The sequence below is a fragment of the Leptinotarsa decemlineata genome, unplaced genomic scaffold (assembly GCF_025532065.1).
Source record: "Leptinotarsa decemlineata unplaced genomic scaffold, Ldec_3_MD MMD2_tig00000035_RagTag_RagTag, whole genome shotgun sequence".
NCBI lineage: Eukaryota > Metazoa > Arthropoda > Insecta > Coleoptera > Chrysomelidae > Leptinotarsa > Leptinotarsa decemlineata.
The window spans coordinates 27067389-27086927 of record NW_027412540.1 but is presented as its reverse complement, the minus strand read 5'-3'; the positions used below and the strand labels follow the sequence as shown (position 1 = coordinate 27086927).

Here is a 19539-nt window from a genome sequence, read left to right as displayed (position 1 = left end):
AGTATCAGATGGTAAATTAAAATTGTTTGGTTAGAATCACTTGTGGATCATTTCTAGATCATTTCCTAACTTCCAGATAATTTTTGGTATTTATCTCACCTGCAGTGAAGTGAAGAATGGAAAATACATGTCAGGAGCCTCGAATTTATTCTGAGGCCCTTCCACGAATTGCCTTCCCAAAAGTGCCGCTAAGAAGTAGGTATAGAGAGCTAGGGATACGACCTGAAACAAAGAAATACATTGAGCACGTAGATTGATGAGTTCACCCATCAACTATTCTGTTTCAGAGAGATTCCGATGTATCTATTGATAATATTACATCAGATTTCATACTAGTAAAACTTGGTGTACCTCAAGGGTCCGCATTGGGTCCACTTTCGTTTATCATTTACGTGAATGACATTTCATCTTTCATGAACCCCTTCAAAACTGTTACCTTTGCAGATGATACAACCTTCATCTATTCACATAGAGAGTCATCAGAACTCTCTAAAGTATCTGAACACGTAGAAGATAAAGAAACAACTTGGTTCTCAGTTAACCGTTTCAAGTTGAACTCAGAAAAAACTCAAAAATCATGTTTTTCTGTTAGTAATACTTCATCAGGTATAAATACAGGTATAAATACAGTCAAATTATTGAGCAGTACCTTAGATAGTACTCTCACCTGCTCTCACCATATCGACCAACTGAAAAGTAAATTATTATTTCACGACAACTTGGAGACATTACCAGTTATGATATCCTTAAAATGACATATTTTTCACTCGCACACAACCTTTCGTGTTACACTTTGGGGTAACTCCACTAATGCCTTGCAAATCTTTAAACTTCAGAAAAAAGCTATCAGAATTTTAAGTAATGCCAGTTACAGAGATCATTGTCAACCTGTTTTCTTAAAACTAAAAATAATGCCGCTACCAACTTTATTTTTGTACAGTGTCTTGGTAGAAATACATAAAATCACGGACTCTTTGATGAAACAATCAGATATACATGATTATAACACGAGAAATGCAAACAGAATTCGTACCAATCGGTACCGTTTCAGTAAGAGCCAGAAAAATACCTTAAATTATAGTCTTTACAATTTCTTACCAGAAGATTTGAAGAACCTTAGTATAACCAAATTCAAAAGAACATTAAAGGCTTATCTTTTGAGATTCAGCTTCTTTCTGTCAGTGAATATGTCACCCATTTTCGAAATTTGTGAGATATGTATGTAATATTCAATCATAAATTTTTATTAATCTTGAATGACTTACTATAAAGATTTATACTAATTTAACGTAGTTAATAAACTTTATTTATTTATTTTTATTTTTATGTTTACAATATGAAGCGCCGAATATAGTAGATGTGAAATGTGAAATAGTAGATGTGAGCATTTACATGCTTTTTAGTTTCATAGAATCGGTTTTATTAGACAGCTTTGAGTCTAAATTTTTAAGTAACCCCTAACTTATGAACGATTCAAGAGAAACCTCATCAATAATAATCAGAAGCGAAATATCCAAAAGTAAGTATTAGTTGAAAATATATTGTTCAAAGATATTCACGACAAGGAAAGTAATTCAACTCTTCGGATAAAAAGTAAGAAGGTTGTTGATAACTAAAACAAGGAACAAAGTATTTGCATTACATTGCCTGTGATGAGAATTTCATTTGTTACTGATCATCAGTGACATTGAACGAAAATCAAATTGAATGATGATTATCAGCGCAACCAGTGAAGTGTGAAATTAACCAACGACAAAGACATTTGAAACAGTTGAATCATCCCCAGCGTATTGGTACTATTTATTGTAGATCCACGTTTTCCATGCCAACTAATTGCCAAAGTCAGATATAAATTCAACAGGTTGTATATAAATTTCAGTCTTCTTAGTTGAAATTTGCCGCATGATCATTACGTTATAGCGTATCGTAATTCTGAATTGTTGAACAATAGATATGGAGGCATTGTGCTTGCAACAATAGCATATGATTCCGCTTAGGTAATCAACTTTGGAAATGTTTATCAGCTATGACACGTTTCATATTTTTCCCAGATCAATATTAGTCACCGGAACATGAAAAATTGCGTGTTTGACGCACATTGGCAGTTCCGCATTCCCATGAAAAGCATGTTTTTCTGTGAAATAATTATAGGAATTTCAATGGCACAAGTAGGTATCATCATTTTTTCGAAAATGTAAAGGATCGATTGATAATGAAACGATAGTGAAATATTGAAAACTTTCATTCAGATTTCGGAAGATTGGGACATCATTTCAAATTACATTCCCTACAGAATACCCCTTTTTGTTTTTTAAGTACATAAAATACTCATTCCCTGAATTGAAAATTGGTCGAAGTTATACTAAATTGGCGGAATATTAATAAATAGTAGTTCGGTTGACAAAAAAATTGTTCCTTTTCAAAACTTACTTTTAAACGTTCCGTTCAAAGTACAGGTAAGATCTGTTGAGTTCTAAATGGATATGAAAGTCGAAAATAAGATTCGAAACATTGCATGAAGGATCTTATAAGAGGACATCATCCTGTAGAAGGATATAGTGATATATATATAGGAAATAGTGAATAGACTGATTCGTTACTTGATGAAAATAAAAACACTGTCCATGATGATAATTATTCAATTTTCGTAACTAATTTTATCTGAGGCTCGTTTCGCTACAGTGTGGCTTCATCAGCAGTTCAACTGATTAAGCTTTCATATAGCGAAACGCATTTCAAATCGAATTCATTGTGGAAATTGTATAAGAACCGACCAAAGAGAGAAATTGAATTAAAAATGAACTTTTTACAAATATGTGTAGTACATCTGTTGAATTATTACATTTCTAATAGAATAATTGAGTTTATGAATTAACGAATAGTGAAATATTTGAATTTCTGAATAACATATAAATCGATCATTTGAATGCCAAATATTTGAGGAACGATAAATTATTCATCATAAAGTATTTCATAATGAACGTAAAAAAAGCCAATATAATAATAATGATAATAATACCGTTTATTGTGCAAAAACAAGTTTTATACACAAAAGAAAAAGGGTTAGCCGGAGGCTATCTTCCACACGTCCCATAATTAAGAAAAAAAAAAGCATACAGAAAGACTATAAGTAACAGTTACAATAGACACAAAAATAATATAAAAAAACTATTATGGAGATAATATAAAATATTACAATCATTTTTGAACATCTAAGAAATGAATTTTCAAAGTTCTTCAGAATTGATATATAGACAAATAAATATACGATAATAAATTATTTGGATACTTCGGTCCATAGTAAAAAAAACATCTCTCAAATTTGGTGGTAACATGATATGGAATGGTAAATTGATAGAATGATTATCATATCGCTTACTAATTAATCTAAACAAGTAATTAGGAGTTTTGCTTTCCAATAGTTCATATAAGAATGCAGATATGAGATAACAAATTCTAAACTCAATATTCAGATGATCTAATTTCTATGAATCAATAAATATGGAGTTACATGATCACGGTAGTTTATGCAGCACACAAATCTCATACAAGCATTTGTTGTATGCGTTGAAGTTTGTGTTTATTATAGTCTGGCAAGAAGTTGTAACACACTGAGCAGCAATACCCAATATGGGGATAAATCAATGATTGAACTAATTTCAGTTTTGTTTCTTGAGAAAGCTGGAACTTGAACTTGTATAAGGATTTCAGTTTAAAAAAAGCAAGTTTTGTAAATGAGTTTAACGTGCTCGTTGAACGAGAGAGTGTTATCGATATATACACCTAAATTTTTTGCTGAATTCACCCAGTCAATCGGTTCATTGTCAAGAAAAGATGGAAATTTGTTTCAACTTCATTCCTTTGTAGGTCAGATCCCAAACATAGGGCTACTGTTTCATTTAGATTTATTCGAAGGCCATGATTTTTGGAAAATAGATGTGTATTTTCTAAATCTAAGTTCATCCTGGTAATAGCATGGTAAATATTATTAGATTGACTTGACAGATATAATTGAAAATCATCATCATATAAATGTACGTCGCACTGGGATAACGTGGCAGGAGAGTCAAAAATGAAAAAAGAGACATTAATGGGCCCATAATGCTACCTTGTGGTACACCAAAAGAAGTTTCCTGAAGAGATGAGCATAATTGATCATTATCCAGTATAACCCGTTGAGCCTTTCCTGTGAGATAGCTTCTCACCCAATCTAAAGAACTGCATTCAAACCCAATGTATTTTAGTTTACTCAGCAATAGTTTGAAGTTTACCAGATCGAATGCTTTGCTTTTATCAAGCATAACCAAAAATGAGACCATCGATTTGTCCCAAGAAGTAGTGATATCATTGATAACCTTCAACAGATCAGTGTTGGTACCGTGTTTCTGTCGGAATCGAGATTGCACTTCTGGAAGTATGTTAGTTGTATCCAAATATACTTTGATTTGTTGTGTTAATATTTTTTCAAAAATTTTTGAGATTGCTGGTGAAATACTTGTTGGACGTAACTCGTTGAAACAGGTGGGTATAGGTATTTTGGAAGTGTAAAGTAAAATATTAGCACTTTTCCAAAGATCAGGATAAATGCCTTGCCTCAGAGACTCATTGAAAATATGTTTTACTTCATCTATGCAATGTGGAATAATAAATGAAATCATTTTAATATTGATATTATCGATACCGAAAGCATTTGATTTTATTTTATTGATAGCTTCAAAGATATCCTTATTGGATATTTCCATAAACGAGAAACTTGCATTGATATTGAATCTGTTATTACTATAAAATAATAAGGTATCACTGTTAATTGTAGAATTTCCAGTAACATTGAGAAAAAAGTTATTAATTTTTTCTGGATTACGCAGTTCTTGCCGTAGACTGTTGATTTGTGAAGAACGCTTTGTATTCACGCCCCAGTATGACGATTTTTCCAAATTACTTTAAAAATTTTTTAATTTTTGACCAGAATATATTGCATATATGCTGTTTTTTCGCGTTTCATAGCGTCATTAACGTAATTCCGTAGAGTTACATAATACTTCCTTGAAGCCGGTGTTCTCAAAGTTAAATATGTTTTATGAGCCTTATCCCTGGTTTGCATCATGAGCTTGAGGTTGATTGTGACGTAATGATCCACTAGGAAATATTGATGCAAAAACCAAAAGTGTATGTCTTATCTGAGTCCAATTGTTTATGCTGAAATACCCAATGAGTTAGGACATATCCGCTACCAACAAAAAAATATCAAAAAGTGGTTTCAAACAGTACCTGCAGAAAAAGTGAACCAAATTATTGAAAGAAGGATATACTGAATAGTTACCACAGTAAGTTGAGTAACAAGGACTCAAAATCCATTGGATATAGTTATAGAAACTATTCTACTTTCAAAATCGTTCAATTAGTCTTCAAAGAGATGTACGTGGGTCCAAACAATATTGAATACGCGCTTCACAGTTATTTAGTCATTCTTTTTATATTATATATTATGTACTTATTACGTTAAGATATGATTTCATGTTCAATTTTTTTGTTTGGTGGGGATTGACAATGACAATTAACTATTTTTGATGTTTTCATTTCACATTGTATATCTCCAACTTTTCAACTTTCATTGATGGACTAGTTAACTTACTCATGCACAAGGTTATACCTTTTATCAGCAACAAGCCGATATATTTGCTGAATCAGATTGAATAATTGTTATTGTAATATCATATATCTTTGATGGCAAATAAAATAAACATAGCAAGTTTCATACATTTTTCATCGTCTAACCCGTGCCAAGCCCTCGTTAATCGTCAGCTCGCACTTCTCAGGGCTGTCGGTCGTAGAGGAGTGACAGTTTTTTATAACAGAAAAACAGATTTCACAGATTTGTGATAGTCTGATATTCTTCGTTTATTAATATAGGCTACAGAGTAACTTTGTCTCGAAGCTTTGGAATTCTTTATTTTCAATGAATATGTTTTTCCAAATTGATATACTGCTTGTAATACACAAGCAGTATATCAATACACAAATACTGCTTGTAATGCCCAGTGAGCCAACAAAAACTTACCGCAAATTTCACAAAAATACGTTGAAGTTTTTCGTAAGGGGGAAGGAAGAAGTTTCGACCTGAAAACCACTGCGAAGCATTCAACTCTTCAGCAGAAGTGTCATCCGCCAAATTCTTTCAGTGTGAAAGAATTTGGCGGATGACACTTCATTTGCTTAGGTATCAATTGATGTTTTGCTTTCAGATTTGAATCCACTATTACAAATTATTTGGAGCTGTTGATACCATTCAGTTTATTCAGGAGTGATCTATGAACTCATGAAACAAATAGATTAAGATTATTGTCAAAACAATACCATCGCCTGAAAGGAATAAATGAATTTGAATTTAGTTTTTATAGAAGGCAATGATAAGGAACATTATGTTGCATATACAGTTTGAAAACTATGAAATCTCCTGCCAGCCACTGATTCAATATATCGAGTCAAGCATATTATTTGAATACTCTCGAGATTACACAACGAGTTCGATCGCAAACTTTCAGATCATAATTGCAGTATTCAATTTCATGGTAACCATAAAAGGCATGAAAATAATCGAATGTACATTCTTTCAGACTAAATGCCAAAACAATGATTTTGCAAACAATTAGCAATCGACGAACAACGTGATATTTACTTTTTCAGATTTCCGGGTGATACAACACAAAAGTTTAACTGGTAAGGAAAAAAATCAAGGTTGTCTCAGACCTCACCTGTTTCAAGTTTGTCAACTGGTTCAATTATTTTTTGTTTGCTAGTTCTTCTGAGAGGAAAAATCAATAACCACATCGGGGTTTCATGTTGATCTTTCTTCACTTATTTTGATGTTTTGACTATCGTTTGTTTTTGTGCTCTTGAGTATAACTGGCTCAATGATAATGGTAACGTGAAGCTCAATTGGAAAATGGTTTCTTCTTCAAAATAGATTCTATTAGCTTACATTTCATATGTACACACATCGGAAAAGTTTAGGGATATTTTTAAAAATGGCAATAAATTTTTTTTAGATCGCTTCAGGGAAAAAAAAGTTGACGGGTGATTATTAAACGAATGTAACTTACAACAAAATTTATTAAATGGTCAAAAATACTGAGTGCGCATATAAGCAAAACTAAAAAAAATATGGCTCTTCTTTGGCACCCCGAAAAACAATCATAATACAAAAAAAATTGGAATCAGTACAAAGTATGGCCTCCACGCTGGTTTATTACGGCCCTACATCTATCGTGCATTGACGAAATGAGATTGTCAATCTCTTGTTGGGGTACATTTTCCCATTCGGCGATTAAAAGCTCTCTCAATTGAAACGTTGTGTGAATGTTCCCCATATGCGGAGTAATTCTTCGTTCAAGCATGTCCCACAAATGCTCGATGGGATTCAGGTCCGGTGATTGTGCTGGCCATGGTAATACATCAACTCCTTCGTTGGTGAGCCAGTCAGTCACTAGATGCGCGACATGTGGACGAGCATTATCGTGCATTAGGTGGAAATTTTCACCAACAGCACCAGCAAACGGACGGACGATAGGTAGAAGAATGGTGTCGAGTTACTGTCGAGCTGTGAGGGAGCGATTTGGAAAAACGAGGTCGTTTCTGCCGCCGATCATGATTCCGCCCCATAGCATTACTGTACCACCTCTGTATGTGTGGACTTCCTGGACGTGTCTCAAACGTTCATTATTTCCAGGTCGTCTCCACAGTCTTACTCGAGGAGAATCTGGATGAAATCCAAATCCGGATTCGTCTGTAAACAAAACTGTGGCCCAATCATTTGCATCCCAGTTTTGATGTTCTTGACACCACTCTAATCTTCTACCGCGATTGCCTCTCGACAAAGGTGGACATCTAAGTGGCCTTCTGTTGTGGAGATCTGCTTCATGCAGTCGATTTCTGACAGTATCACTACCAATGGTTACCTGGTGCGTCTGCTGCAACACGTTAACCAACTCAGGTGCTGTGATTGTCGGTTGTCTTCTTGCGGTTAAGACCAAAAATCGGTCTTGAACTGCAGTTTTAGCGCGTCCTCGCCCTGGATGTTGTTCGGCTGGACTGCCAGTTTCACGGAAACGCCGCCACAATCGACTGATAACACTTTGGGAGACCCCCAAACGAAGAGCTACATCATTTTGTCGCATGCCACCTTGAAGAAGCCCTACACCTCTATTCATCTCAGCCAATGGTAAGTGATGGAGTTCCATGTTGAAGCACAATATTTCCAGTTCAATTGGTGAGCAAGAACTGCATAGAAAGTACAAACTCGACACTTTCAGATTATTCATTTTAGCCGAAAACCTACAGTTTGTAAAAAACTTGATAAAAGATTAGTTACCGTTTTTGCAGGCTTTGTTCAACCCATAGAAATCTACAGGGTGGTCGAGTTTACCAATTCAATCGAAATCAAACGACCTCATGCATTTATTTTTATGATATTTAGTATGTTATAAAAATATCCCTAGACTTTTCCGATGTGTGTATTTGTCACGATATTGGTGGAAAATAATACAGATGAGATGGTAGTCAATCTACGCTCTCAATATTTATGCTTTGTAGATTCACCGATTCAGAATAACTGATAGAAAAAGATAAAGGAAGTGAAATATTAGATCATAAGCGAAGTCAGAGAGGTTTATAGTGCAGTTAAGGAAGTCTGAATAAAAAATTTTCATAGGATTGTGACAGCTCCGAAATTGGAGAGCATTTATATTCGGATTTCAGAAATAACAACTGTGCAGATGTATGACGCAGTTATGAAAAACTGGCCCGATCACTAAAGTAATTCGCCGAGAATATTGAAGTCCTCAAAAACAGTTTAGGGGATCAACATGGATATTTGTCTGCAATAGAGTTTGAACTGCTTTGAGGAAGTTAAGAAGAGTGATCTTGCCCAACAAATCAATAGGGAAAAGAGAGTAAACAAGCTACTCAGAAGTGAGCAAGTTGTACAACAAATAAATTGTTGAACAACAATGAATTTTTGGAAAGGAATAAATTTGCAACACTCAAGAGAATAAACATGTTGCCAACACCTAGGAAAAGGCATAGATTACCTACAAAAAAATACGAAATTCGACAACTGTAAATCGACTCAAGAATCGATTCCACATGAAAGACGACTCAAAGAAAAACTTGTGGAAGAGAAACAGTACGTTTTGAACTTTCAATGAGCTGTTTTTAGCTTTCCATAACCAAATCCGTTTGCAGATTTGTCTCAAACCAACAAACAGAAGTCATAAGTATAGTATCGTTAAGGACCATGTCTGCTGCATATATAAGTCAAAATTGTAACCAGTTTCATTGGAAGCTCCTTCGACAATCTATTCCATAAATGTTAATTAATTCCAAAAAACAGATTCAATAATTGTTATCTCCTCTACTGAACCACAAACAGAATTGTATTGTGTTCTAGATAGCTCTAGTACAAAAACATCCGACCCTGTCTTTTCCATCGGTACATTTGTGATTATATCTACTCGTAAGACATTTCGTTCAGAAAACACCAAAAATAATAATGTTTATCAATATTTTGATCATTATATCCAGAACATTTCTTTCTTTGCTTTCATTGATAGTCATTAACTACGAAAACTCTTGTTACGAAGGTTTTGATTGTTGAAGTGGTTTACGAAGAGTTTTCTGCCTCGACCAGTGTATGTTTTTGAATCATTTCAAAAAACTATTTCCTATTAACCTCATGACTCAAATATGCACACTGCCTCAACTTAATCCTTGACGAACCTACACCGTCAACTGATTTATTTGACAAGAATTCCAACAATTATGGCACTGCATCACTGTGTGTAATATACGATATGACGAAATCTCATGAGAATAAGTTGCCTTGAAGCACTGCAAATGCTGTCAGGCATCGTCAAATCTTGCAGTAGTAATAATGAGAGGAAGGTAGACATTTATTCTTGTTCTTCAACAAAATTGTTGCCTACTAGAAATTGAATGTGATTTTTCAGCGAGTTGCGAATATTTTGAGCCACGCTGTAAAAGTTATCACCATCCGAAGATATGATTGAAAACCTGTTTCTATTCTTCTCCACCTGACCTGGTCGATTTACATATCTTTCCTTATTTGTTTCGACATTGAACTTAAATCCGTTCTATGAGATTGTGGTCAACTTCGATTACTGAACTCTTTTGTGAACTGGACATTATATTCACGATGATATTTGGTTGATTATTCGGTAATTAGGATGTGGAATGGTTGAAGGGGATTGCTGGGATCTTTGTGAGGAAAATGGATCATGAGGAAACTGATGAAACTGTGAAGAACATCATCGATGCCTTAAGGTCTTGCTTAGCCTTCAATATCTCACTTCCGTCGAGTTCAAATTCAATACCTGATTTTGAAACTTGATTTTGATACCGGCATGTCAACTCGTCAACTTGTTTAGTGAATCGTGCATAAAAAAGATCAATATAAGTACTTGTTATAAATCTATTTCAGTTGTATGTTGTGTTTATTCATAAGTTCTACATTCCAGGAATGCCCAGTCCTTTTTAATAAATGTAAACATTTGCTGTTATCTTGTGTCACCAAAAATGTTAATTATATCCTAATCCATCAATCAATTAATATTTATTTCCCTTTTTTCGACATCGTTATGCTATTATAAGAATAAGATTGAAAATATCACCACAACGATGAGTCATAATGATCCATAAATTCATAAATAACCAATTAGCACACTCAATTTCACTTTTTATGATGTGATTCTGAGCAAAGTGAATTATTTACTGAAGATAAATCGGTGAAAATGTCTTATCTTGATAGAAACATCGATTGAATATTCATAGTAGTGTAATTCAAGTACAAAAAAAAACATTTGCTATCAAACTGTCCACATATCAAACAAACTTGAACCTTCTTCAACAAACATAAAACTTATCAACGTCTTGTAGTTATTTATTGAAAAATAGATGGAGATGTACTTATTGTTGTGACATCGGAAAAAATTAAGTGTCAAAATATATCACGGAAAAATCTTTTATTAATCCTACAACGAACATCATCATTTTATTTCAAAATCAGCAGGAGTCAACACGAGTTTATTTTTTATTACACGCTTTATATTAACTTCACCTGTATGTATATATGTATGTTTGTTTGTTTGTATGTATGTTTGTATGTATGTATGTATCAAAAGATTGATTTGAAAAATTAAATTATCCACTGAAAAAATATTTTTAGTCCATTACTATTTTGAATAAAACTTCAAATCAAAACATTAAGACTGAATTTTTTTTTAAAATTATGACTGCAAATTTTCTCTTTACTTCGAAACAAATTTTACAACTGGCCGCCCTCTGTTGGGGACTCACTGCATCTCAGTATTACTATAGAATTTGAGACCTCAAACTTTATTATGTTGTTTGAGAGGAATTTTACATTCATGCGCCGCCTGTTAAAGATTTATAATACTAGTGACTAGAACTTAAAAAAAGATATTTTTGACAATAAATCGGACTAAAGAGTGAAAAATAAATATAGTTTAAAAAAAACTAAAGAACACGCTTTCAAAGGACATCAAACTAAAAAGTTAAAAATATTTATTTTATATAAGCTTAAAACAATAACGAACGGAAAATACCAGTATTAGTGTGAAAAAAGCGTGGGCGCCTTTGCAATATTTTTGTATATCAGGCGCCTATTTCTTTTTTCACAATAATACTACTATTTTTCATTGTTTTAAGCTTATTTGAAAAAATTATTTTTAACTTTTTGAATCTATGTTCTTTAAAAGCGTGTTTTTTAGTTTTTTTAATTATATTTATTATTATTAAAAAAAGCATCCATCGTGTCTGTGGAAATCAATGAAACATTGTTCAATATGCACGAAAATACTAACTTATAACGCAAAATCTGAAATAACGATTTATCTTTCAAGAGTAAAATGAGTAAATGTTTTTGTTACGGAATCGGAAACAATGTATAAACTTACTTTCCATATTTTATACCCGGCAAGGTCATCTTTTCAAGTGTCATCGCCAAATGTGTTACGTAAGTACAAATGCAATATATTACAAATGTTTTTTAACTGTTCAATTCGTTGATATTCTGTTATGAATTTCTTTACAGAAAGAGTGCTGTGAAAGTTTTCGTTAATGTTTTGAGACAAATATGAAACTGTTTCATTACTTACGATGAAAACAAGAGATTGATGAAAGTTTGAATCAATAAATACTCTAGTTCTCATTTTTCTTTGAAATCTTTGTACTGTATAATTTTTTGTACATACAAGGAAGCAAAAATGTGCCTTCTTGGCTTTGTTCCTTGGTACTGTACCTTTTTGGCATGGTTCCCATTGTTGTCTCTGTCACCAGACAATAATATATAGCTAGTCAAAACTCGGAAATCTCTTCCTATATTGCACCAACTGAATAGATGTTCAGTATTAAGAATAAGTTCTCTGAATGAAATTTTCATTTTCAAAAGTACCATTTTCAATGATGAACATGTTTTGCCTTTTACACTGGAATTGTAAGTGACTGCGGAAGTTCTTTCCGTTTTGAAATCATGTAGTTTTTCAGCTCCATATCTCAATAAATATCAATTCCACTGTGTCATGGTATATACTTATCAATGGAGAATTTTGTACTCAACACATGGATGCTGCCAATTGTTTCCTAATTTAATGCTTTGACCCTCTTCAGCGATTTTTGGCCAATTTTCTCTACGAATTCGTTTGAACGAAAGTGCTGCCAAAACAGCCCGATATGAGGAGCCTGGTGAAGACTGACCCTTCCCAAAGAGTGCGTGGAATGACAGAAGAACTGAGCGTCAGCTCACATGCAGGTTTTGATGGTTGGGAAGGTCAGAAAGCTCTAAAGGTGGGTGATTCATCTTTGCTTTTGCGCAACCAAAACCACCATACTCTCCAGACCTGTTGCCAACCAAATACCATCTTCTCAAGCAATTCGATAACTTTCCCACTGGCACGACTTCATCGAGTCTCGAGCACCCAATTGTTATGCTGACGGAATTAACAATGTTAGGTCTGCAAAAATGCACTGATTCAAATGGCGCTTGTTTCGATTGAAAAACTCTTGAAACAACCACATTTCACAAGCATGTTACACAAAGATATCCTGCATTCACAGAACAGAAACGAATATATTTTCTTACCTGAGTGTAGACTAGAGGAACATTCACTGTATCATATCCGATTAGAGCACCCAACTTTCTCCGGATGTCCGACAATTCCATCAGCAGCGTTTGTACAATGTGATCGCTCGTGATTATCGACTCTTTTCTAGCTCGATTTATGATGTTGGTCGCCCATACCAGGGGCATCCAGTACTTGGACATTGGCGTTCGTTGGTCCATCAGTTCAAAAATTTTTCTTTCGCTCTCCAACATCAGACCTGTGAACAATCACAATAATTTCATGTATACAAAATCGATATTGACAGAGCGATACTCATTATCACAGTACATGTCGAAAATTTCGTTTATTATCCGTCTATCTCTTTGTTTATTTTCAGAGTAAGAAGAGGAAATGTTTTTAGGGAAGGTCAGTGTCTGAGAAAATAATTTTTTTGACTGTTCTACGCTTCCATAAAGTATGGAGAGTGGAAGTCATCCAATGAGGGGAGGGAATTGACTATTCCAATCAATACTCGACATGAAAATTTAGAGATCTGACATAGTAAACCCACACAGCACTAGATATTCATGGAATATTCCCTGTATATCATAAAACGAACGTATATATTCCAAATATTCATAGAATATTCTTGGAATATATACATGCCTTTAGAATATTCATAGAATATGCTTGAATGAATATGGCAGGATTATTCCCGAAAGAATGTGCATAGAATGTCTATAAATGGATTATTCTCCCTTGAATATTCTAAGAATATTGTCGATCGAATATACCATATGATATATTCTTAGAATATATCCCCACGATATATTTTGGAATATTCTATACAATGTAATTTTGAATTATCTTATAATAACGTATTCAAATAATTCAATATTATTAAAAACAAAAATATTTGAAGATCTTAATCGAATGCATAACCTAATGTATATAACCCTGATAGTGTTAACCAGTTTTTGAACTCAACGCAAAGATTCTGGATGAATTGCTCCAACAGCAACTGTTGGAAACGACAAAAAAATTTGAATGGGCCAAAAAATGAACCAATTGCATCAATAAATTGGTTAATTCTCATCCTATTTGTCTTTTTGTATTTGAAATTATTTAATTACAAAGCGAAAAATCCTGGAAACAGAGAAATGGGGAAGTGAATAATTGGAGTAAACGTTTCTCATTGGTCAATTGAAGTGTAGCGCGCGACAGTCGAATAAGCTCTGTGAAAGCGGCTGTCCCTTAATGCATGGTACATTTGCGTTTGCGTTAAATTCGTCATTTGATTCAACATGGCGGTTGACGTGGCAGGTTCGAGTGTGTAATGCATAGTGTGTTGGTGTTATTAACAAAGTATAATTCTGTCACGTTCAGTGTACCATTTATAATTTGGGGTTGTCCAATTTGCAGTACAGCGAATAGTTTGATTTTGGATCTTCAAACAGGAGAGTTGCATCTATTCAGTCTTCAAGAAAAGTAAGTAAAATGCAATAGTATCGATAGTAAAGTCATGGTGATTAACCTACTATACCTCATTTTAGGTTGGTGTGTGGGATTTGTTGGTTTGACTAAGTACATGTTTGAACTAGAGTGATTTCAGTTGTGTATCTTCAATAGAGAAAAGTAAGTAAATGGCACATTCTTTTGTATCATTTGTTTTCATAATTTTTATCACTCGTTTTCAAGATAGTATCAATTTGCCCAAAAGGAAACAGAGTGGTACCTGGTACAGGCAGGTGCGCCAAGGAACTGAAAACGTAATGATTACTTTTCAACAAGACAATGCAAGTTGCTCTCCAAGTCATAAAATGTTGTAAATGTTCATGAGTAACCTATGCGAAAAATATCTATTTGATTTTTATTCCAGTTTTATTGTGCCACTTTCAAATAGTGATAATGAACGTTAATGTACATTTTGTTCCAGGTATTACTATTGAAACACTGGCTGATGCATTGTTGGACAAATATAAGGAAAACTATTCTGGTGAGCAAAGTTTGAATAACTTTAAGTAAGTGAAATTCATTGAAGAACCCATCATACCACTCATTTTGAATACTTCATTTGTGGGTTTATTTTTCTAAGAGAGAAACCTAACCTAACCTATTTCTTGATGTAATACACTTTTTCTTTTTTAATGAAATGATATATTTATTATTTTTTAATTAGTGCTGATGAATTCACAGAGTTGTTATTTTAGTATATTTTTTAGTATACATTTGTTTGAGAGTAGGAACATCCTAATTTGAATACATTTCTAATATTTGTAATATGACAGTATTCAGGAATATTTTATTCAGTGAATAAATATTTTGAAATTAGATTTTTTATTTTTAATATTGGTTGAAACGTCAAATATTTCGGTGTATATTGTTTTTAAAATATATTTGTTTATGAATATTATGTGTTTTATTACTTGTGTGAATCTTGTATCAAAATGCAATATATACATGCCTAATAGCGGTTACTCGTCACATTCTTGGAATATTCCAAATATTCCTAGAATATTCATAAAATATATTTAAAGAATATTCTATGGTGTTTCTCTATTGTATATTCCTACAATAAACTAAGAATATCCTGAATATTTTATGAATATTCCTCGGGTTCTATTCCTGGAATATTCTTAATAGAATATACCTTAGATATTCTAAGAATATTATAAGATATTCCAAGAATATTCCCAAGGAATATTCTTAAAATATATCAAAGGTTCGCCAGGAGCACTTCCAGGGAATATTCTCCAGAAGATATATATATATATATATATATATATATATATATATATATATATATATATATATATATATATATATATATATCCATGGCATATTCATAGCATAATACAATATCCTTAAATGTATATTCATGAAATATACCTGAAATATCTATTGCTATGTGGGAACATTTTCAGAACATTGCGGCTGCTCCATAGCATTGGTTTTGCAGATATAGCGTAATCGAAACACGACTCAATGTTTTTACCTTTCTCTGCTTGTTTGACAAATCATCAATTGTCACACACTATATTTTGGCATGAAGCAACCGATTAGATTACAGAAAAATTACTTTTTACTATCCAATTCCTTCACCAAACAATTCCCGTGCAATAGTAGTGATTTAATTCAGATTCAGATCTGTGTAAACTATATTGTTACGTTATCAATAAATGACTACACTGAATAATTAAACTTAAGTTTATTTCCCTTGAAATACTACAAACACGTTACCTAAAAATTTCAACTATTATTTGAATGTCTATCGCCTTACTAGATCACTTCGCGTACCGCACTGTTACGTCCACTTCGCTGTGTACTTGACTGTCTGAATACGCTTGCAGCCAGCATTTAAATATGGCAATGGAACATCGTAGAATTTTCGCCTTAGTTCCATCGACATCGATAGCACGTTTCTTGCTGATTCTCGAGCGGCAGGTAACATTGGATATTCCCACTTCGGATATTCCCACGTTCTCAGCTACGTCACGTTTGCTTTATGGTTACCAGAGGCGGCCGGCGTTATTTCCTTTCGGGCATGATTTACAACAATATTCATCTGGAAAAATGCTCCCGGAGAAGTTTATCGCACAAGGACATCGTTTTCCGGGAGAGAACTTGAAGCGTAGTTTCAGGTTTATTGGGTAGAATCACGAAGCGATGGGCAACTGTATTTTGACGCGTACTTATAACAAATATCGCTCTGGATGGAATCAAGCTGTTGGCTGAGTCAATCGAACACTTTCCTTTAAACTATCTGTAAGGAAGAGATGAATCTTCAAACCTTCCTATCAAATTGTCAATGTTGCTTATGATGTTCGGGTCCCCAAACAAACAGATCGTTTTTTGCTGGATAGAATCTAGCAGCTTCAGGGTTTGCTCAGAGACGAAACTCCTTTTATGTGAGCAGACTCACAAACAGTCTTCAAAATACAACTCAGTCAGTCCTTGCTGAAATTTCACGACTATAATCTTGGTACTGCTTTATCCGTCATATGAATTGATTGAAAAAGAACAATTTTCAGTTTAGATCGGCTTTTTGTACGGAAACTTATTCGGCATTCTACTTTCCAACAACATATAACAATATGTATACAGTGTGTAACAAAGAAAACTTAACAGAGCCGTTTCTGAATATGAAAAGTAAGATTTTTAAAAAAAGCTCGGACACGTCGATTTCTAATTGAAGGGGGACACCTTTCAGACTAATCAGATTTTTTGTAGTACGCACCCCCTCGGAGGGGTGCTCTATTTTTTGGCAACGACCAAAATGCTAGTAGAACATCAATTTTATTCAACGAGCAAAACCCTGGTAAACACCTAAGCAGAAATCACGTTCTGGATTTGGTCACAAAATTCAGGGAGACAGGTTCGGTTTTAAATAAGAAAAGAAATGTTCAGAGAAGCATAGTGAATGACGATAATGCAATTGGAGTGATTGGTCAAGTCATCGCCAATCTCAAGTTAAGTACCAAAGGTTTATCAGTAATGGCCGGAATAAGCCATATGAGCGCTTGGAGAATCCTTAAAAACCACAAATTCCATCCTTGCAAAATTAAACTTGTTCATGAACTCAATGAGGATGATTTTGAACGAAGACAGGAGTTTTGTGAGGGCATGAGTGAGAGATTAATGCAAAATCTCGAGCTGCTTTATAACATCTGTTTTTCGGACGAAAGCTCATTTTATTTAAATGGTTGCGTGAACCGTCACAATTGCCGTTGTTGGTCGGATGAAAACCCAAGACAATTCGCAGAAATACATACCTAACATCCCCAAAAGTTGAATGTCTGGGCCGGAATATTAGGCAATCATATTATAGGTCCATTTTACATTGATGGAAATTTAACCGGTGATTCTTATTTACAACTTCTCGAAGAGGCAATACAACCTCGTATAGTTGAAATAATTGAACAGGATCCAAGATGTCAAGATGAATTTATCCATTTTCAACAAGACGGTGCACCACCCCATTATGCCCAGCAGGTTCGAAATTTTTTGAATAATCATTTTGAAGGACAATGGATTGGCAGAAGAGGTCCAATTGAATGACCAGCACGATCACCAGATTTAACACCACTGGACTACTTTTTGTGGGGATATTTAAAGTCTAAAGTTTATGCTACACAGCCAGCCAATTTGGATGAATTACGTCGTAGAATTATTGATGAATGCCGAGCTATAACTCTCGAGATGTTGAATAATATAAGAGCAAAATTGGAACAAAATCTTTATTGTTGCATGGAGCAAAATGGCGCACATTTTGAACATTTACTCTGAATTTCCTATGTGAGTTACCCTTATTAGGTGTTACTTTTTTTGTGTGTGCTTTAAAAACAATTATTGGGATTTATCCACCCTAAAACAGTTTTTTAAACTTTCCTGTGTCATCAGCATTCAAGGAAATCAGCAGGTTGTATTCGTTGTGTAGGTAAGTTTCCAGTATGATTCACTTTTTTATCAGAAGGATAAAATATCCACGTCAAAAGGCAATCTTCATAAGGAGGTGCCACTCAATTTACCTAAAATGTAAGGGTGGTAACCAACCCCATCCCCCGAAAAAATCTCCTCGTAATAAACAAATAATTCTTACTTTTTTACGAAATCAAATGGACACGTATCAGCAGGTTGTCATAAAAAGCAAAAATTTATTTTTTTTATGAAAGTTCCGAACGTAAATTGTACCTTAGAAACAATTTGATTTATTTTAAAAAGAGTTGAACTCAATAAAAATACCTTTAAGTCTTCAAATTATCTCGAAAACTAATCGTTACAAAAATTTTCTTTCAACAGAGATGTAAAGGTAATCGAAACACCTTCAAAACAAGGTGCCACTCGACCTAGTTTCCGTATCTAAATAAGGGTCGTCGGACGCACCCCTCCGAGGGGGTGCGTACTACAAAAAATCTGATTAGTCTGAAAGGTGTCCCCCTTTAATTAGAAATCGACGTGTCCGAGCTTTTTTTAAAAATCTTACTTTTCATATTCAGAAACGGCTCTCTTAAGTTTTCGTTGTTACACACTGTACAATATGCATATTACTGGAGTTTTCTCCCAACACCAAACCGTTATTTTAACATCTTGACACGTGTGTTTCGATCACCAAGTGATCATCTTCAAGAGGAAGATCAAACTAATCATACATACGAAGCTATCCTCAAGATATTTCAAGATTTTCAAGATATTCAAGATTTCATGTATACATGTGCTGTGTTCTCTTTTTTTGACCACCAAGGACTCCAATAATCAGAACAACCATCTTGACAGAGTGATTTGGATAGAGTCTGCGGAGTTCGAAGAGAAAATCTCGATATTTTATCCGTTTTTCCTCCTCTTTTCTGACGATTTTTGTCTCGCCAGGAGCTGAAAACTCCACGATAAATATCGTTTCACTTTG

The 19539-nt window shown here is 33.9% G+C and overlaps 1 protein-coding gene across 1 annotated transcript in view; it reads right to left on the bottom strand.

The window, feature by feature from the left end:
• Best2 (bestrophin family protein) overlaps window positions 1-19539 on the bottom strand; it is a 96729-nt gene that overhangs the window by 27550 nt on the left and 49640 nt on the right. The window contains exons 5-6 of the mRNA XM_074172247.1: window positions 13175-13413; window positions 100-222 (exon numbers count right to left, since the gene is read on the bottom strand). Of these exons, the coding sequence (XP_074028348.1) occupies window positions 100-222; window positions 13175-13413 (362 nt within the window). The remainder of the gene's footprint in view (window positions 1-99; window positions 223-13174; window positions 13414-19539) is intronic.